General features: G+C 43.5%; 1 protein-coding gene across 5 annotated transcripts in view; it reads left to right on the forward strand.

Annotated features, from left to right (window-relative positions):
* LOC311227043 (ATP-dependent 6-phosphofructokinase, platelet type-like) overlaps nt 1–21,372 on the forward strand; it is a 234,266-nt gene that overhangs the window by 165,162 nt on the left and 47,732 nt on the right. For all 5 annotated transcript variants that reach the window (XM_084312556.1, XM_084312558.1, XM_084312555.1 and 2 more), the window contains exons 10-13: nt 7,427–7,552; nt 8,430–8,494; nt 16,724–16,793; nt 19,755–19,901. In XM_084312556.1, the coding sequence (XP_084168682.1) occupies nt 7,427–7,552; nt 8,430–8,494; nt 16,724–16,793; nt 19,755–19,901 (408 nt within the window). The remainder of the gene's footprint in view (nt 1–7,426; nt 7,553–8,429; nt 8,495–16,723; nt 16,794–19,754; nt 19,902–21,372) is intronic.

Raw genomic sequence — 21,372 nt, forward strand, 5'->3', positions numbered from 1 at the left:
AAGCAATTCTGCTTCCTCGTAGTTAGCTGCTGACATTTCAGCGGGGGACTTACACTACGGGTGGTGCCGCAGGAATGTCCTTTGTTGTGCACTCTCTATGGTAGTGCAATCATCTATGTTGGGGTCTGCGGAGATAACAGTGCTCAATCCACAGAACACAGGCTTCTTATTCTCAGCCTCCTCCTGACTGGCTTCCCTCGGGATAGGTGTGGGCCACTCTCCTTCCGGGAGCTTTAGGAATGCTGGGCCGTCACTGTAGACATTGCGACGGGTGAGGTCATCTAGGGGCATTCCCCGGGTGATGACGTCAGCTGGGTTCTGTTTTGTATCAACGTAGCGCCACTCTGTTTCTCCGGTTAACTCTTCGGTTAAGTCTTGAATCTCGGTGACTCTGACTCCCACGAAGACTTTGTACTTGCATGAGTCCGATTTGATCCAGGCGAGTACTGTCGTGGAATCTGACCACAGGATTGTTCTAGACACCGGTATGGTGAGCTCACGTTGGATGAGCGTGGCTAGGTGCGCTCCGGCTAGGGCTGCGCAGAGCTCTAGGCGTGGGATAGATTGTTGCTTGCGTGGGGCTATTCTCGAGCGGGCGAGGACAAATGCTGTGTAGATCTCTCCCCCCTCTTCTTGGGCCCGCAAGTAGGCTACTGATCCGTATGCGACCTCTGAGGCGTCACTGAAGACGTGTAAGTCCATTTTACATGTCTCTGGCCTCACCGTGGGTGGGAAGTAGCTTCGGCGCATATTAACGCCGGGGAGTGAGTGGAGCTCCATCTCCCACTCTCTCCAGGTGGATGCAAGGTGTGCGGGAATGGGGTCGTCCCAGCCCTGGTCCTTGTCCCACAATGCTCGTACAATCATTTTTGCCCTGGTGGTGTACGGTAGAATACATCCTAGCGGGTCATATTGTCGGGCGAGTGTTGTGTACACACTCCGTCTGGTGGTCGGCGCCGCCGCCGGCCTTCCCTGCTCCGTAGTCAGGGGCTTGTGTCTGTAGTGAAGCGAATCTGTTTTGAATCGCCACACCAATCCCAGGGTCATCTCCTGGGCTTCTCCCGGGATTGTAGCCATCCAGGTCTCGCTGCTGGCTGCCTTGTCCTCGGAGGAGAGGCTGCGCAGTACTTGCGGATCGCTGCTGGCCCACTGCCTGAGATCAAAGCCGCCTTTGATCAATGAGGCGCAGAGTTTAATCAGGAGAGCCTCGGCTTCTTCCTGGGTTGAAAGGCTTTGTAGACAGTTGTCTACGTAGAAGCTGTTCTTTACGCTGTGTCGGACCTCTTCGTCCGCTGCTGGGTCCTCTGCTACATGTTTCTGTAGTGCAAATGTAGCACAGCAGGGGCTGCACGTCGTTCCGAAGGGAAGGACTTCCCATTGGTAGATGGCTGGGTGCTCATCTCCTGGCTTCTCTCTCCATAGGAACCGTAACAGGGGCTTGTCCTCCTCTACTAATCTCACCTGCAGGAACATTCCTTTAATGTCCCCGCTGATGGCCACCTTTTCCTGGCGGAAGTGGAGTAGAACGCCGAGTAGGGAGGGGCCGAGTGTGGGACCGGGCAGTAACTCTTTATTCAGATTTTGGGATCCGATCTGGTAGCTGCAGTTAAATACTATGCGGTCTTTACCGTTGTGATGGACCTTGTGGTGAGGCACGTACCACGATTCAGTGGTCTGGTCAGCCTCTTTAATGTCCATCTTTGTGACGTGTCCCGCTGTGATGAGCTTCTCAATCTCAGCGCGGTATACACTCTCTTGGGCGGGGTTCTTGGCTAAGCGCCGCTCCGTGTTCAGCAGGTACCGTTCTGTGGCGTCTGTCTTGGCGTGGAAAGTAGGCATTCCTTCTCGCCGCAGGAGTGGCGTGGCGTATCTCAACACGCCGTTGACCGGGACTCTCTTGGTCCCTGTCTCGAGGAGGTGAATGGCGTAAATGTCATCTTTAGAGCGAATGTCTTTCTTTCCGTTCTTAAAGGGCATTTGTTCCAAGGTCCATAACCGCTCTACGTGTTGCAGGAGTGCGGTTTCTCCCTCTGTGACTCGGGAGTGGAGACATCTAGTGGCTGTACTTCGGTTGAGAGATTTGGCGAGCGGGCCTTGGAGAGTCCATCCCAAACGGGTCTCGACTGCAGCAGGACAGCCTCGGGGTCCGGTATGAACCCGGTCTATCGGGACAATGAGGTCTGCATGGTCGGAGCCTATCAACAGGGTCGGCATAGCATTGTCTATGAGCGGGATCGGTAACTTGCGCAGATGTGCATATTTCTCCATCAGCTTGGCGACGGGGTATGTGTACCGCGACAGTCCTATTTCTTGGCTGGTGAAAGCGTCTGTAATCTGGTACCGTCGCTCAGGCTGGCCGCTTGCTGCGATAGAGAATGAGACATTCTCGCCCTTTATCGTCTTCAAATCTCGTCTTATTGTCCGAATTGTCATTTGGGTTTCGCTTCCCCGCAGCCCTAGCTGGGCCGCAGCGGAGGCGAGCAGAAGGGTCTTCTCTGACCCGTCATCGAGGACGGCGTAAGTGTCCAGGACTTTATTCTGGTAGCTTAGTGTCACACGCACTACTTTTAGGAGTACTCGGGCTCCACTGCTGCTGGCGGGATCGATGTACATGACGCTCGCTTTGCTGCTGGATGGTGCGGGTGAAGGGCGCCGTCTGTTACTGTCGTGAAGTATGTCCAGATGGGCTCCATCGCACTTGGTGCACCTTTTCTTTAAGCGGCATTCGGCTGCCATGTGTGAGCGCGCACAGCGAAAACAGCGCTTGTTGGACTTTATCCATTGACTTGCTTCCTCCGCGTTCAGCTTGGGGAAGGAGTCACATTGCGCTAGCCAGTGTTCTTTCTCACAGTAGGGGCACACTATCTTCCACTTCTCCGTTCTGGAGGGGGTGCTGTGGCTCCTGCTGCTCGGTACTGACTCCGATTGGTGCATCACAGTCACCGATCTTCTTCCATCATTTAGTCGTCTGGTTCCTTCTCTGGAGCCAGGGGTGCTCCGTCCGAATGTATCTAGCCGTAGGCTGCTGACTTCTCTCGCCAGGAAGTCTGCTAGATCGAGGAGGTTCGGTTCGGGGCCATTCGGGTCTCGGTGGTCTCTCTGCCGCCTAAAACGCTCCTGTCGAGCGGGCGGCAGCTTCTCCAAGATCCTTTCCACATTTGAGTTGGCGTAAAGTTCATGCCTCCCCTTCTCTCTCTGCGCTCCCAACATCCCTACCAGGGACTGCACTCTGATGGACAGGTCGTCCAGTGCTCGATTGTCTATTGCTGGGGGTAAGCGGTCGATGTGTCGGATCTCCTGGATCACGTAATCCCATATGCGCCCATACCTCTGGTCCAATGCTACCAGCGCTGCTGTGTATGGGGTGGTGGAAGTCGCGTAGGCGAGCGCTATATTATGTGCGCGGGGTACCTTTAAGTGCTTCAGTAGGATGGCGTATTTATGGCGTTCATCCAATACATCCACCAACATGGTCTCCAGACACATGCGGAGTTCTGTATACTGGGCCCGGTTCTCTTGGGTGAAGTCGGGTACCATAGGCGGGCCAATGTATGACGCTGACTGTGGATACATCGGCGAGCGTTGGGGGAGAGGCCTCCTAGGCGAGTCTCCTCCCGCTCCTTGGTATGGGCTGGTACCGGCAGTGTACCATGGCCCGCTTGTCCAGGTGCTGTTCCTCGGTGCGGGTCGTGCGTCGTGCTCACCCGGGTATAGAGTCGGGGGTCTGTAGCGCAGCTCCGCGGGAGTATAGCCTGGGCTGTACCGGACCTCCTGGTCCGGTAGAGTACTGTGCTGTCGTCGGGCGTGGTTCTCCTCCTCTTCCTCTTCGTCTTCAGTTAGGTCATCCAGTGCTTGTAGTCTCTGGTTTAGCCTCTCCACAGGATATGCTGCTCCTTCCCGGTTGCTAGGTCTCGCTTGGACCGGTGGGGGGAGGTGGTCTGTGGGGGGTATAGACCTCGTCTGTTGGTCAAGTTCAGGGTTGTTTACTCGGCTAGGGGATGCCGCCCTGGAGGTGTGTCTAGACGAGTTCCTGGAGCCTCTGGCGGAGGGAGAGGGTGTTGTCCGTCTGATCAGCTGTTCTATTAGTTGCGCTTGCTGTCTGTCGCGCTCTGCGTCCCGTAGAGCACCAGCAGCTGCTCGCTGGCTGTCTGCTCGGTCTCGGGCCACATTCTCTTCCCTCTGAATGCGTCTTATTTCTAGACGTATATGCTCTTCTTCGCTCCGCTGCTGGATCTGCAGTCGGTCGCGTTCAGCAGCGGCGTTCAGGCTGATGAGGAAGGCCTGCTGTAGGGTCCTCTCTGCCTCGCTGGGAGAAGGCGGTTGTATAGGGGAGCCTTCCCTCGGGGTACTCCTTGCGGAGCCTTGGAGCTCTATCTCCACGGTGCTCTCCCCGTCTTCTTCCGTGCCGAGTTCTCTCTCGGTAGCGTTGTATTCCTCCCGGGACTCATCGGGGACTACTTCTTCAGTACTGGCGGGGTGTGAAGTCATGTCTGGTTCCCACTGGTCCCCACCGTGAACTTGGTCAGTTACATTAGAACCCGTAGGGGCCTCTATGGTCGGGGTAGTCTGGGCGTTGGGGTTAGACATACTTTTACTTTCTAGTTTTACCGCGTTTACTGTTAGTAGAAGACTAGGTTGTTGACTGACAGCGTAAGCCTCTAAGTACTGAGGGAGCCGTCGTTCGCGCTGCGGGCGTTGGTTAGGAGGATCGTTTCGTGGAGTGTTCATCATAGGCCATTTCAATATTAATAACACTATATTAATATTACACTAATTACCCTCCGGCTCGAAGGACCAATTGTAACTGAGGGGTACAATTCCCTGACTGTATTGTTAGATATGATACTTACTACCACTACCTTTGTACTTAATATTCGGCCACCCAGTACTCGGCATAAATATATTATGATGAACACTGTCACGTAGATGAAACGGATCCAACACAAATGTACGAATTAGAAATAGGTCTTTATTTCTACACAGCGATGGTGTGTAGAGCAAGCACTTAATCAAATCAATCACATTTATGAATGGGAATTAGTATGCACTTTTATGGCAAGAGTATTCGTCGGTATATCAATAGAGAATGTCCAATCTCTGAAGGCGCAGGCGGTAAATATACAACCTGGAATATTTAAGGAATAATAGCAATGATACTTTAATGATTATAGAACTGGATACACTAGGGGGGAATTCCGGTCGCTTGTAAGACAACTGGAGAAGGGGGGGGGGGTAGAGTCTGGCTGTATCCGTCTGGCCGAGGGTATCCTGGGAGAACCCACGGTTGTGCGGCTCGGTGCCTCAGCGATCCTCGATCCACAGATGAAAGCAGTTGGACTCTCTGTGGGCCGGCTTCCTCCGGTCCACGATGGAGAGACGTGAAGCGACCTCGTCGTGTAGAGCGTCTCCTCACCTGTCGTCCTCTCCGGGGGGGGGGTTTCCAACACACGGCAGTGTTGGTCTTTATCCATAGAATAATCACTGTATACAAAGCATAATCCGTGCCTGGGAAGGCGGGCTGTCGTCGGTAGAATAATCCGGTATGCAGGTCCACTCGCTCGTCGGCTCTGGGGCTCCTCGGGTGCAGCCTCACATGGGGTCGGCCACCCTGGATAAGCAGCCAGTTCTCTGCCCGAAACGATGGGGTACTGACTACGATAGTATTCTCACCGCACGAAGCACTACATATGAATAGACTATTATTAGCTTAATAGACTACGTCCAACTCGACGATATAGTGCCAAATATGACTATTCAAATATTAATATACACGATGTCTCAATACCGCTGGTAGGCCGAACTTGGCCTTACTCCCACACGTGGCGTCGCGGGGAGGCTTTACGTCTGTCACTCTATTGGAGGGTAAGAAACTGGACTAAAAAGGAAGTCCTACTTTAGTAGCGCAGTATATATACGCACTATGAACAAATAGTACCGTTAGTGGTGCAGTAGCCAGATTCCTACGCGGAACTAGGACTTGTTCGTACATGTTGAGCGGTACGTTTGAACTGGGTCTGGGGGGTATGGCAGCCTGGCACCAAGGTCTCGACCAATAGTAGAATGGAGACTATTATGGGATGTTCAGTAGGCTAGAATGGATATTCAATGCATATTGTACAAGGAATATACAAGGGATATCAAGGAATATTAGAGAATATACAAATACAATTAAATATATATATATAATAAATATATATATTCGGTTTAATCTGGCCCTTCACAACAATAATAATACATATTAATATCTATATAGCACTTTTCACACATGGACCGCAGTCCAGAGTGCCCGACAGCAATTCGTATAAACATAAAATCAGCACACAGTTGACGGAATAAAAACAATGCATAAATTGCAGACATAAGAATAAGACATAAGAATTGTTACAAATGTATTTTAGCAAACCATTTGGGTGGAAAAAGAGAACGTTTATGAGCACACACAAATCAAGGACCACACAATTGCGGAAGTCGAAACGCATTAACGTCACAGTCGTCACACCCACTGCCCAAAGGTTGGTGCCTAGAAACAACCCAAACAAACACAGCAACATAATAAAATACAGGAAAGGGTCTCTACAGATACAGACACCACCACACACTTCTAGTGGGTCATAAAGACACCACCACCCACTTCTAGTGGGTCATAAAGACACCACCACCCACTTCTAGTGGGTCATAAAGACACCACCACACACCTCTAGTGGCTCATAAAGACACCACCACACACTTTTAGTGGCTAATAAAGACACCACCACACACTTCTAGTGGGTCATAAAGACACCACCACACACCTCTAGTGGGTCATAAAGACACCACCACCCACTTCTAGTGGGTCATAAAGACACCACCACACACTTTTAGTGGCTAATAAAGACACCACCACACACCTCTAGTGGCTCATAAAGACACCACACCACCACACACTTCTAGTGGCTCATAAAGACACCACACCACCACACACTTCTAGTGGGTCATAAAGACACCACCACACACTTCTAGTGGGTCATAAAGACACCACCACACACTTCTAGTGGCTCATAAAGACACCACCACACACCTCTAGTGGCTCATAAAGACACCACACCACCACACACCTCTAGTGGCTCATAAAGACACCACACCACCACACCCCTCTAGTGGCTCATAAAGACACCACCACACACTTCTACTGGCTCATAAAGACACCACACCACCACACCCCTCTAGTGGCTCATAAAGATACCACCACACACTTCTAGTGGCTCATAAAGACACCACACCACCACACCCCTCTAGTGGCTCATAAAGACACCACCACACACCTCTAGTGGCTCATAAAGACACCACACCACCACACCCCTCTAGTGGCTCATAAAGACACCACACCACCACACCCCTCTAGTGGCTCATAACAACAACGACCTGTGTGACCTTGGCGCTCCCGCAGGCCAGCCGTATGGGCGTGGAGGCGGTGCTGGCCCTGCTGGAGGCCTCTCCCAGCACCCCGGCCTGCGTGGTGTCTCTGGTGGGCAACCAGGCCGTACGCCTGCCTCTCATGGAGTGTGTTCAGATGGTGAGTGTGTGAGAGAGAGAGAGAGAGAGAGAGAGAGAGAGAGAGAGAGAGAGAGAGAGAGAGAGAGAGAGAGAGAGAGAGAGAGAGAGAGAGAGAGAGAGTTTGTTAGAGAGCGCAGTAGATGTGTTTTATATGTTTTTTTGTGTTTTAAAGAGAGGAGTGTGTGTGTGTGTGTGTGTGTGTGTGTGTGTGTGTGTGTGTGTGTGTGTGTGTATGGGGACACATGTAGGTGTCCCCATAACACAAATTAGGTTATGGTTATGATTAGGTTATGTTTAGGGTTAGGTTATGGTTATGGTTACGGTTATGATTAGGTTAGGGTTAGGTTATGGTTATGGTTAGGTTATGGTTAGGGATAAGGTTAGGGTTAGTTACAGAATGCATGTAAGTCTATGTAATGTCCCCATATTTCACATAAACAAACGTGTGTGTGTGTGTGTGTGTGTGTGTGTGTGTGTGTGTGTGTGTGTGTGTGTGTGTGTGTGTGTGTGTGTGTGTGTGTGTGTGTGTGTGTGTGTGTGTGTGTGTGTGTGTGTGTGTGTGTGTGTGTGTGTGTGTGTGTGTGCATGCTCGCTTGTGTGTGTATGTGAACATGTATGCAGACTCTACAGGTCATGTACCGTTCAGTACAGAAGGCGTTGGCCGCCTGCCCAGGACAAGAGAGATTACTGCTCTTGACAAGAGGGCCTAGCGTTATCTTATTCTAGCACTAGGCTTATTATAGCACTAGGCTTTTTGTGATTACGCTACACATCGAGTGCTTCTATATCTTGTCATATGAATGTCAAAATAGTTACATTGAAAACATAGTTGTGTTCGATTTTGTTTAGTGTTTGCTTGGATTGGGTTTAGTCGTTAATCTATGTATGTTTCTCAGACACAAGAGGTGCAGAAGGCCATGGATGAGAAGAAGTTCGAGGAGGCTGTGAGACTGCGTGGCAGGTGTGGTTTTACCTGCATGATACTGGAATATTATGCAGCCAAGGCTGCTACATTGACTAATACTTCTTTATGTCATTATGATCTTAGTGCACTAAGACTTCCTTATGATCTTAGTCTACTATGACTTCATTATGTCATTATGGTCTTAGTCTACTCTGACTTCATTATGTCATTATGATCTTAGTTTGTATTGTCGATCAAAGTTGTATTGTACCCATTCTGCAATCTGTTAATAAAATTTTCATTCAATCAATCACCGTGCAGATTGATTGATTGAATGAAAGTTTTATTAACAGATTGCAGAATGGGTACAATACAGTACGGCTCAATACACACAATTGTTAAGGGGATGCAGACAAGAGAAAGACTTTCGTCTTGTTTACATCAGGGTCCCCCATTTTCAATTCATAATGCATTGTAAGTAAGGGTGCAACTTGCTCCGTGCAATCCATTCTTTGTGGATTTAGCCCTAAGTCTTCATTATGATCTTAGTCTACAATGACTTCCATATGTCATTATTATCTTAGTTATCTTTTTTTTTTTTATATATTTTTATTTCATTTTTTGGAAGAAAAGGCAGGATATATAATGCACATACAATGCACATATAATGCACATAAAAACATACATTTAAATTATTTGCCAATTACATGCATTGGCTTGCCCCTTGCCTCATTTAAAATAAATAACTCCTACCCCCTAACCCCTGCACCAACCACCGTTGACAAAAAATAAATAAAAAATAATAATAATAATAATAATAATAATAATAATAATAATAATAATAATAATAATAATAATAATAATAATAATAATAATAATAATAATAATAATAATAATAATAATAATAATAATAATAATAATAATAATAATAATAATAATAGTAACCCCCCCCCCCAACCCACCCCGTCATAGGCCTGAGAAGAAAATTTATTGAACAAAAATTTCAACAAAGACCAAGAAAATAAAAAAAACTAAAAGGAATTATACAGATATAATTAGTTATGTCCTGCTAGCTATATATTGAAGGTCCTAACTTGATAGAGAATATGGTTCCAGCTATCTATTGTTTGATATCTTGCCCCATTTAATCTAGCTGTAGAAAGCTCCATTGTTACAACATCAGCTAATAACTGTTTCCAGTGATTAAAGGGCAGAGAGTGTGGAGCTTGCCATCGCAGCGCCAAATTTTTTTTTGCAGCAGTACTTCCTGCCAGCCAAAATCGTCTCTGAACAATACTTAAAGCTAAAGAATCATCATCATTAAGGAGAAGTAATTTGGGACAACAGGGAATATGTTTTTGTAATACTTTAGATAGATAATTAGTTATCTGTTCCCAGAAACTTTTAACTGTGGGGCATTCCCACATCATATGTGTAAAAGTACCAGTAGTATTTAGAGAACAAAGTGTACAGTTTGGTGACATAGCACGTCTCATTCTATACGCTTTCTGGAGGGTTAAATATGTTTTATGGACAAAATTGAAATGAATCTGCTGATGATTTGGGTTTCGTGATGCCATAGTAACATTTCCCCAAACTCTGGTCCAATTGATAGAGTGATGGTGTTCTAATCCCAATTCTGTGCTCCACGATTGGATAACAGGTATTAACGAAGTACATCTTTGTGATAGATCTTTATAAATTATAGAGACTTGTCCTTTGGAGAGACCTGCAGTTTTTTTAGAGAAAGTAATTAACGGGTGAGTAGTTGGTTTGGTCCATGGAACTCCATAGGCTCGCATAGCCGAGCGGAGCTGTAAATATAAAAAAAATTAGGTGCCAGGTAAGTTATATGACTCTTTCAGATCTGAGAATGTTCTTAGACCATTGTCCTCCATAACATCGCCAAGTACATGAATGCCACAGTTGGACCATGATTGAGCTACAAAACTGCGGCCTCCGCTAAGCAAAAACGGGTTATGAAATAAGGGAGTCTGTTCATGCCACTTAGTATCCCAATTAAGTAACTTTTCATATTAGCGCCATAAAGATATGGCATGTGCTATTATCGGACCATAACGTAATTTACATTGCTTTAGTGAAATATCTGTAAAGACAATGTCTTGTAAACGAATCGGCGCCACAATATGTTTTTCAATATTAAGCCAGGGGGCCTCAGAATTTAAATTAAACCAACTCAACAGAGGACGAAATGATAACGCTTGAAAATATAACTTAAAATTTGGCACAGTTAAACCACCAGATTGCCGCTCATTTTGTAAGGTAGTAAGTTTAACCCGAGCTCGCTTGCCTCGCCATATAAATGTTGAGACTGCTCTATGTAAATTTTCCCAATGAGCAACAGGTGGGGCAATAGGAATCATGGAACTACAGAAGTTTACTCGAGGTAATATGTTCATTTTGATAATAGAGACTCTTCCGGAAAGGGAGACAGGTATATTACACCATCGATTGAGATCATTTATGATTGACCTAATGGTTCTATTGTAGTTTACGGACAAAATTTTTTCAATTGAAGGAAATATATCAATACCAAGATATTTAAATTGTGTTACAACCGGGATCTCATGGTCAAGCACAGAGTTAGGAGTGGTTCTTAGGTACATTAGTGCTGATTTGGTCCAGTTTATTTTATAACTTGAAATTGAACTGAATTTTTCAAAGATTTTCAGGAGGCTTGAGAGAGACTGAGATACATTCTCCATATATAACAAGATGTCATCCGCATAAAGCGAAATATGATGATCAGTAGAATTTACAGAGATTGGCTTAATGTTTTCTGATTGCCGTATAGCTTGGGCTAAAGGTTCAAGGGATAAAATAAACAAGCTTGCTGAGATCGGATCCCCTTGCCTACTTCCACGAGTGATTTTGAAAGGAGGAGAACTAATATCTCCGGTTATGACACTGGCTGATGGATTAGAAAATATAATTTTTACCATATTTATAAAATTTTGACCTAGTCCCATATGTTTCAGTACAGCCCAAAGATAGGTCCACTCCAGACGGTCAAAGGCCTTCTCTGCGTCAACAGAGAGAACAGCTGACGACACTTTAGCTTGAGAGGCGGAGTTGACAATGTGAAGGAGACGTCGCAAATTATCAGACGAAAGCCTTTTTTTAACAAAACCACTTTGATCTGGGTGAATCAGTTTAGGTAAAAACTTTTCAAGACGGCAAGATAATACTTTAGAAAATAGTTTGGCATCTGTATTAATTAAAGAAATAGGGCGCCAATTAGAACACTGGTTTGGATCTTTACCTTTTTTTAATAAAAGAGAGATTAGGGACATATTCACGTCTCTCCCTAAGGAGCCTTTAGATATGGATATATTAATCATCTCAAGTAGTAGCGGGCCTAAGACGTCCCAGAACCGCAAATACAATTCTGGGGGAATGCCATCCCACCCTGGAGACTTGCCTTTATTCATAGTTTCCAGAGATGTTTTGAGTTCTTGCAATGATATAGGAGCACCCATTAAACTTGATTCAACTGGTGACAAAACAGAGAGGTTAAGGCCACTTAAAAAGGATTCAATCTCTTCAGAGGGACGCTCGCCTTCTGTAGTATATAAATCATTATAAAATTTTGCAAATCTTGTATTGATTAATTTTGGATCTGTAAGCAGCTCACCATTTTCTGATGTAACAGTAGTAATATTTCCTACAAGATCACTATTGCGTAGTTTGTTGGCCAATATTTGACTCGGCCGACTACCATGAAAGTATTGGTTTACTCGACCTTTATGGATGGAGGATTCGGCTCTTTTCCTGATAAGATCGTTTAGTTCACTCTTAACATTGGCTAGTGTGGCGGCAGTCTGATGAGAGTAATGCCTCTGTTGAGATAGGTCCAAGGTAGACAGCATGGTTTCTAATTCCGATATTCGTTTTAGCTGAGATTTATTAAGACTTGAAGAGAAAGTAATAGCATTATTTCTGACAAAGCCTTTAGTAGCGTCCCAAAGTATCCTGAAATCATCCACAGAGTTAATATTAAACATTAAAAATTGGGCTAGCTCAGACTGAAATTGCTCACAGAATACTGGATTATCCAATAAAGAGCAGTTAAAGCGCCATCTTGTGGCCTTTTTCTTAGCCTGGCTGAATTGAAATTGACAGAAATAGGCATGGTGATCTGATAAACTCATAGGTCGGATTTCAATTTTTTTTACGTCTGAAAATAAGGATGCTGATATTAAAACTAAATCAATACGGGAAAATGATAGATGTCTATTAGAGAAAAAAGTATACTCCCTGTTGCCTGGATTATGAACCCGCCAAATATCAATAAGATTAAAGTCAGATAGCAAGTGCTTTAAAGCGTTTGTCGAGCGAGCATTATGATTAACTGCTTTTGATTTATCCCAGGTATGATCCAAAACAGAATTCATATCCGACCCAATAATCAACTGGAAATCAGCTAGTTCCATTAGGATTTTATTCAATGATTGAAAAAAGTCTGGTTCATAACAGTTGGGTGCATAGACATTAATAAACGCAATTTTTTTACCATTATGAATACATTTTAGAAAAGCTATTCTTCCTTCTTGATCACTGCCTTTGCCTATGATGGTAATTTTGCATTTTTTATCAATGATTATAGCAACCCCTTTGGTTTTATTCAAAGCTGAAGCAGAAGAAGCCACTTTATAACGCTGATTTTCTAATTTGTGCATATCTCTTTCAAGCAAGTGCGTTTCTTGAAACATGCATATTTCAACTCGATTTCTTGATATAGTATCAAGACAGCTAGCCCTTTTAATGGAATTGTTAAGACCTTTAACGTTCCATGAAAAAATAGCTAAAGACGACATTTATAATATGAAATAAAATAATTCAAAAGTATATGAATCTGTACTAATAGATAACCCAAATTTGGTCTTTGTTGACGAGATGCCCAAAGTATGCACATAAGGGGAAAAAAGGCCCATATAACCCACCCCATCTTAACAAAAAAAATCTGTAAGAAATTTAAAAAACAGTACAAAAACTTCAAAAACAAAACAAAAAAAACAAGAAAAAACAAAGGTGATTGGTGCCCCTCCCACATAGATCCTCCCCACCCTGTATATCTAACACAGGGTTGTGACATAGCTGCAAAAGGAAGCTCATCTCCTCATGTCCCAGTGGGTGGCTGTGTGCTGGTCGGCTCTCTGTGCAATTGGAGTAAACAGTATTGATTAACAGGTGTCTAAGCAACTATTCAGTTGGAATATATCTTTATGACATTTGTCAAATTGATAAAAATAATGTTAAAAAACAAAAAAAAACGTTGTGTTTATCCAATTAATAAGTATCTTAGATAGCTTAACTATGTCCCTCTGCACAGAGAGACCTCGCAGAACTACACCACCCAGATTAATCCTATGATGGACTATGCAGATGGTGGTTAAGATAAAAGAAAAAAAAGAAAAGAATAACTGAAGGGAAAAAAAAATAACTATGAAGAGCAGCAGGTAAAAATAAAAGGAGTATTGGCCAAAAGTATGACAATTACTTTTACTTTGTTGGTATCACCATTAAATAATTGGTGTTCTTGAGTAAAAGTAAAAACAAATAAGAAACAGCAATAATAAATAGTACTGATAATATCGCCTAGTAGCATTTTATTTAACCATCAAAATATGGTGACTATGAATGTGTGATATTGTCTATCATCTGTTAAGTATTTTGTTATTGCAAGTGTTTATATACTAAACTATAGTACATTTAGTTTGAGGAGAATTTTAGTAATGGTAAAACAAATAATGAATCGAAAAAAACAGGAAGAAAACAAGTAATTAATAATAATAATAATAATAATAATAATAATAATAATAATAATAATAATAATAATAATAATAATAATAATAATAATAATAATAATAATAATAACAAAGAAGGTAGTAATTTACACACTAGACTCAATTATTTTTTTTTTTGCTGGAAAACTCAAATGACAAAACGATTAAATGTAAATATATATATACATATATATATATATATATATATATATATATATATATATATATATATATATATATATATATATACATACTATGCAAAGGAAGTAAACAAAAGAAAGGGGGAAAAAATAGAACATTATTAAGTAACCAATATTTAACACTAAACGAAATTCATAAAATAATAATCATTCATTTCAAAGGAGTGCTCAAGGGTAGAACTAAGTAATAAAAAAAAAAAAAAAAAACGACTATAGAAAACCTTTATATGGAGCTATGCAAGTGTGTTACCAACCTAATTATTATAAAAAACATTGAAACAAAAAAACAAAAAAACAAAAAAAAGCCTATTGAATTTTAGATAAAAAATTATAAATAGTAAATATACCAAAACCCTCCCCAAAACAAGAAATATTAATGACCTATAGTTATAGCACTAACGAAAATTTGTATGCCTAATAGTAATCATAAAAAAAGGAGAAAAAAAAAGAAGCCGAATAGCCAATAATAATAATTATGATGGAAATAAAAACCAAATATGTAGGCTATAAACTGTAGATGCCTCGAAAAGAGAGGGGATTTGCAATAAGGCCTATTAATAGTGAGCCATAAAGCACCAATAAGCTACTTTTTTAACACGACAAAAAAAATGACAAAAAGCCTGTTTATATGTATATATAAACAGGAGAACTGCAAGCAAATAGCAAGTGGGGGGAAAAAAGAGAAAAAGAAGTAAGGAACCCCACCTTATAAGCAACAGAGAGGCTATTGGACAACATTTGAGAAAAATAAATTAAAATAAAGAGTCCATTAGACCATGTCGGGTTTTCTGATATTACTTAATAGCCAATATCAGCGTGAGGTTACTCAGCAGGTTATAATAGACAATAGATCATTTTGATACCTGCTTTCTTGTAATGTCCTTGCGCTGATTAATAGATAATTCACCATTTGCTGCTCTAGACGTCTCCCTCCTGAGACGTCCCCTCTTCTCTCTCCTTGCTCTGAGAAGCATTATCCTCGTTGTCCTCCGCCTCAACAACATCCGTGGGCTTTATGTAGTTGTCAAAAAAGCCCTGAGCAAGCTCCGCCGTAGGAAACTTGTGTGTCACATCTTGGAAAGTTAGGATGAGTGTTGACGACGATGGGTTGATAAATCCACATCTGATATCAAGCCTTCGCAGCTCAGATCTCACCTCTTTAAATTCAGATCTTTGCTTTAGGATTTCGGGATTAACATCGGGAAAAATGCTGATCTTTGCCCCATTGTAGCTTATGGATTTTGATTCTGCTGCTTGTCGAACAATCTTTCTTTTGACCTCAAGACTGTATAGCCTCGCAATCATGCAACGAGGAGCATTCTTCACGGGGCCCGTGCGGTGCGCCACACACACTACTGGAGCGGGTCCAATAAAGTCATCTCCAAACATCTCATACAGGAGCTTGGTGGTATAGGCAGTGGGGTTGCCAGCTTCAATACCAGCAGAGAGCCCGAAAATTCTTATATTAAACTTTCGGCTGTGATTCTCGAGCTGTTCTGTCTTCTGTCGCAGACGTTTATTTTCTTCCATTATCGCATTCTGGCGACGCTCCAGCTCAGAGATTCTCACATCAGCTTCCACACTGGCCTGGTCGTGGTCATTCATTCTGTCAATACAGGAGCCCATCTGGGTCTTTAGCTTATCCAGACTTGTGTTAACTGAAGCCAATTTAATATCCAAGGCTGAAGTGATTTCTTCTCTCACAATTTCACGCATTACCGTAGCCATTTCAGCAGTGAAAGATTTACCGTGGCGCGTGCCTTGAGCCATGGTGAACAGCAGCAGGTGCGCCTGTACGTGGCTCGTTAGACCAACAGGTGTAGTCAATCCAGATTATGTCGTCTTGCGCTCTTACAAGCTTTGATAGTTCAAGTTCAACGAGGTATCACACAGCAAAATATAAAAGTCTTTCTCAGGACAAAGAGGTTATAATTAATTAGCAGCAAAAGTCCATCGGAATACTTATATTAGATTAATGGGAGCAGCCGGAGAGAAGCAACCAAACGTGTCACAGCATGCCACCGGAAATAAATTATCTTAGTTATCTAATACTTCATTATGATCTTAGTCTACTAAGATTTAATTATGTCATTACGATCTTAGTCAACTAAGATTTAATTATGTCATTATGTTGTATTTTCCTGTAAAATAAGCACATCATTGGCATCACAATAATAGTCACATGTTTGGCAGAAGGTAAAAAAAAGGTTTTCAAGAGTTTGTTTGTTTGTTTGTTTGTTTGCTACATGACATTATTTTTCACATCCATCCTTTTCTAGGAGTTTTGAAAACAACCTGAACACTTATAAGCTCCTCTCCTACCGGAAGCCAGACTCCGAACTTCCAACTGTAAGTACAGTACCCTCTCACACACACACACACACACACACACACACAGACACACACACACATCACAGAAAAAGACGATTATAATGTTTCACATTTTCTAACACTTGTGTCTTTTTCACCCAGCAATTCTTAGATTTGTGCATTAGGATAAGGTACTTCCAGGTCAGGTGCATTGTGGGTGATGATGCTGATGTATTTCTGTGACACTAACAGGAATGTGTGTTTCTGTGAACTGTCTCTTTGTTTGGAGGGCGAGGAGAGGGCGGAGGAGGAAGAGTGCTGTGATGTACATCACGTACGATACGATGTCACCGCAGCTAAAAACGCACTAGGTCAGCTTTAACTGCTGCTAAAGGCCTAGAATACACAGCGGATATGCTTTCCTGCGTTGATTGCACTAGTCTGTGTCCTTCTCGTCAGATTGACAAAGGAATTACGATAAAAACAGATCTATGGACTGCTCCCTCATAGTCCATTAGTCGATTAATTTGTCAGCTTGGTCTTAGTTGGCCAAGATTTTAAAGATAGTAAGTACTAGATTTTTTATTATGAGCACATATCTGGTAAATACTAGATTTTAAATGATGAGCACATCTCTGGTAAATACTAGACTTCAAATGATAAGCACATATCTGGTAAATACTAGATTTAGAATGATGAGCACATTATCTGGTAAATACTAGATTTAGAATGATGAGCACATATCTGGTAAATACTAGATTTAGAATGATGAGCACATATCTGGTAAATACTAGATTTAGAATGATGAGCACATATCTGGTAAATACTAGATTTAGAATGATGAGCACATCTCCGGTAAAAACGTTAAAGAGGTCCCTCTGCATTATTGCAATTTGACAGATTTGTCGATAAAATCTACTAATTGATTAGTTAACAAATCCTATGACTATTAGTTGAGTCTTTAGTCAAGGAGGACAGCCCTAAACAGATTTGTTTTCAGTTCAGGATTTTGCTCACTTTTCGGCGAGGGGTCATATCAGTCTATCCTATAATGCCATTGTATCTTGTTATATTACTTGATATTTGCTCTAATCAAGGGAAGCGTCAGTATTGCAGTTTTGATAGGAATCGGTAACTAGACCCATTGCTTTTCAATGCAAATGACCGTGATCTTACGGTGAGAGTGCCACAAAACGACAGGATCAGTATGAAACGTCTCTCATTGCTGCTTCATCCATAACTCTGCTTGGTAGGAGAAGCTGCTCTACTGACGCTTTGCTAACTAGTCGCTCCACCACTGGTTCAGCTGCAGAGGACTAGTTCATCACCAAGCATTTCTCCAAGTCATCTGCTGCAAGTCAAACTGAAGTATTGACTCTTTACAGTATAGACAACGCCAAGTCTTTCACACCACAGCTAAAAGTCACTGTGCTCATTGATATACCATGTTTATTCAAATACTGTAGGACTTGGAGTTTCAATTATTATGAGATAATGGGTCAGCAACATTTGAAAACGGCTTCCCCGTTACCACAGGGAGACAAATCATGCTGGAAAAAGGTTTCCCAGTGCTGAATACTGTCTATGTATGAACTGTGTCCCATCCTCTTAGTATAATTCTACAGTAGGTCACAACAGCATGGGAGATCTCAGTATGACTGGCATGGAATCTATTGATACATCAGTTACGTTTGACTGTCAGGATCTTCAATATTTCTGTCAAATGGTGCCGTTGGCTGCAGTTGCTGTTTGGCTGCAGTCTTTTCCAGCCATGTGCAGCAGCATGTGGCTTTTTGCACGGAAGGTCATCTTCGCATGCTGCTACAACAACGACACATGGGCCACCTTTTGAGATGGACTGCATGGAATAATGATCCCCTCCCCCCCTCAATCTCCCAGTCATGTTCCAACCCTCCCCCATTCATACACCTTTGTCTCTCACCTGATACCCCCCCCCCCCTTTCTAAAAATCCCTTTCTCCCCACTATAAAGACCTATGACTGGATTCTGGGAGCTCTCTGAGAATACGTCCGGCCAGTATCCACTTTGAGTCATCCGCTATAACTCTGATCTACTTGTACCTGTTTGGGTATAATAAACCTGTGTTTAACTATATTTGACTAAGTACCTTCATTGATCCGGGTATATTCCTCCACAACTGTCCTGACAATAATACATTTTTTCATGCTTTGTCCTTTACAATGTGACATTCACATTGATTGATAAAAAAAAGTCACCTCAGGAAGTTGCCCATGTGTCACTGACGTCAGAATCAATGAAAGGTACCATGCTGCTGCTGCGGCTACTGACGACAGATTCAAGCCAAATGCTAAGGTTTGTGGCTGTTGAACATACAGCCAGGTATGGAGATATATGGGAAGTAGGGGTGTAACGATACACAAAAAAACACGGTTCGGTACGTACCTCGGTTTTGAAGTCATGGTTAATTTCGGTACAGAAGTTTGAAGAACGTGGCTTTCCATATTCCACTTGGGGGTGATGTAGTGTGCAGTTACTGTTAAGTAGGGCTGTCAAGGAATATTCTATATTCAAATTAATAATAATAAAAAAAAGAAACATACATTCAATTGTAAAATTTATATTAGATTGTGAAAAAAAGCGTATCGTTTGCGTTCGGCACACTATGAGGCTATGCTAAATTACGGGTAATCTCTCAGTGGTGTGCATGGGCTGAATGAACAACATCCGGCCCTTTGTGCAAGTTATATATTTTTTTTTAAAGTTCAGCACGTGCGTTCTGTTGGTGGTTAAAGTAACGTTGCATTCGTTCGGTACACAACGCGTACTGAAGAAGTTCCCGTACCGAAACGGCTGTTACACCCCTAATGAGAAGGCCTGATTCAAGAGGAGACTGCATTCATTTTGCTGTTACAAGAGGTCATTTACTGAGGGTTAGCTTCTTGTTGTTGTTGTTGTTGTTGTGTACATCTCTCTGTTCGCCTGTGACGGGCATCCTTGCGTTCCCTTCTGTTCCCTCAGAGCAATTTCAATGTGGCGGTGCTGAACGTCGGGGCTCCAGCGGCGGGCATGAATGCCGCCGTCCGCGCGGCCGTCCGGGTTGGCATCACTGAGGGCCACAAGATGTTTGCGGTCAACGACGGGTTCGAGGGATTCTACAAGGGACAGGTACAGGGGTTGCTAGGGTGTCCATGTTTCTCCTGCTGTGTGGAAAGAAAAGCCTTCGCATTAACTATTGGTCGATGTTGACATTTTTACTTGATTCAGAGTCGATCGATGTTCGATAAAGGTCCTAGTGACCAAAACATCACTGTTTTAACTGGAATAACATATTATTTTAACTAGGGATGCTCGATATTGGCTTTTTTACCGATACCGATATTCCGATATTGTCCAACTCTTAATTTCCGATACCGATATCAACCGATATTAACCGATACCGATATATGCAGGGTTTCCCCGTCCAAAAAACTGAATAATTTCAGGTAACTAATAATTTCACTGGATATATATATAACAAATATTGTTATTGTTTTTAATTTTTTTTAAACCGATACCGATACTTTCCGATATCACATTTTACTGCCGATATCGGCCGATAATATCGGTCGGCCGATAATATCGGACATCCCTAATTTTAACCGATAATCACCATCATAACCATATTAACGGATGCCTAAGACTCTTGTGTTCTTGATTTGTCACTGTTCTGCAAGTTCTGCATCATAGTGGCTCTCGCTCGGCGTCACTCATGCACTGTCCTCGCACACGTGCACGCGCACTGAATAAAATTCCACAATGTACCTTTATCCTAGTATTCGTCTGACCACACCCCTCATTAGCTTACCTTCATAAGCAGGTGTGTGGCCATCTGCTCTCCTCCTTCTCGCTTTCACCACAAGGAGTGCCTTCGGTAGATCCCCACTTGACGTGTTGTTAGTTGAAAAGAGTTGAGACGTGTTTACATTGTGCTTAGTTTTTTCTTCTCTCATAACTATTCAAAAAGAAAAAGCTAAGTCATAATGTCTACCTCGGAGAGTAGACCCACTCTTCACCAGCGGTTCTCCATTCCCGCCTCTGTCGTGCGTGCTGGTGCGGGGCTGCTGCCACTTTCGTGGTTGCCAGCCCAGCCCAGGAGACAGTCGATGGATAGTTTGCCTCTCCGAGGAGCCGGTGCATCGGTGCCGTCGCCCCGGCGGTGGCCTGATCTCGACTCTGGTTCCAGGGAATCGTCCGTTGTTGAGCGGCCGGTTCTTTTGGTTCCGGAGGATTTGCGACGCAAGCTTTTCGCGTCTGCCCGCTCACGTCGCAAGATGGTGGCCTGCAGACGCGAACGGCCTGGGTTTGGGGAATTGCTGGAGACCAGCGAGGATGCGTCGGTCTCTGCATGTCCGATGGAAACTGAGGATTTCATGGAAGAGTCGGACGGATTCTTGTTTGAAGGCCCTGTGGAGGCGAGTATCCCTCCCGTCCAGGAAACACCGGAGGGGGGAGAAATGTCTCCTTGGGGCGCCTTGTTCGAGGATGTCGGGGAACCACCTCGGCCTCTTCGGCAGGATGCCCTGCTATCAGCCACATCAGACTGTGGCTCCTCAACCGGTCGAAGCCTGCTGCATGTGAGGGATGCGGGTTCGGTGGA

The sequence above is a fragment of the Notolepis coatsorum genome, assembly GCF_963971535.1.
Source record: "Notolepis coatsorum genome assembly, chromosome: 4".
Lineage (NCBI taxonomy): Eukaryota > Metazoa > Chordata > Actinopteri > Aulopiformes > Paralepididae > Notolepis > Notolepis coatsorum.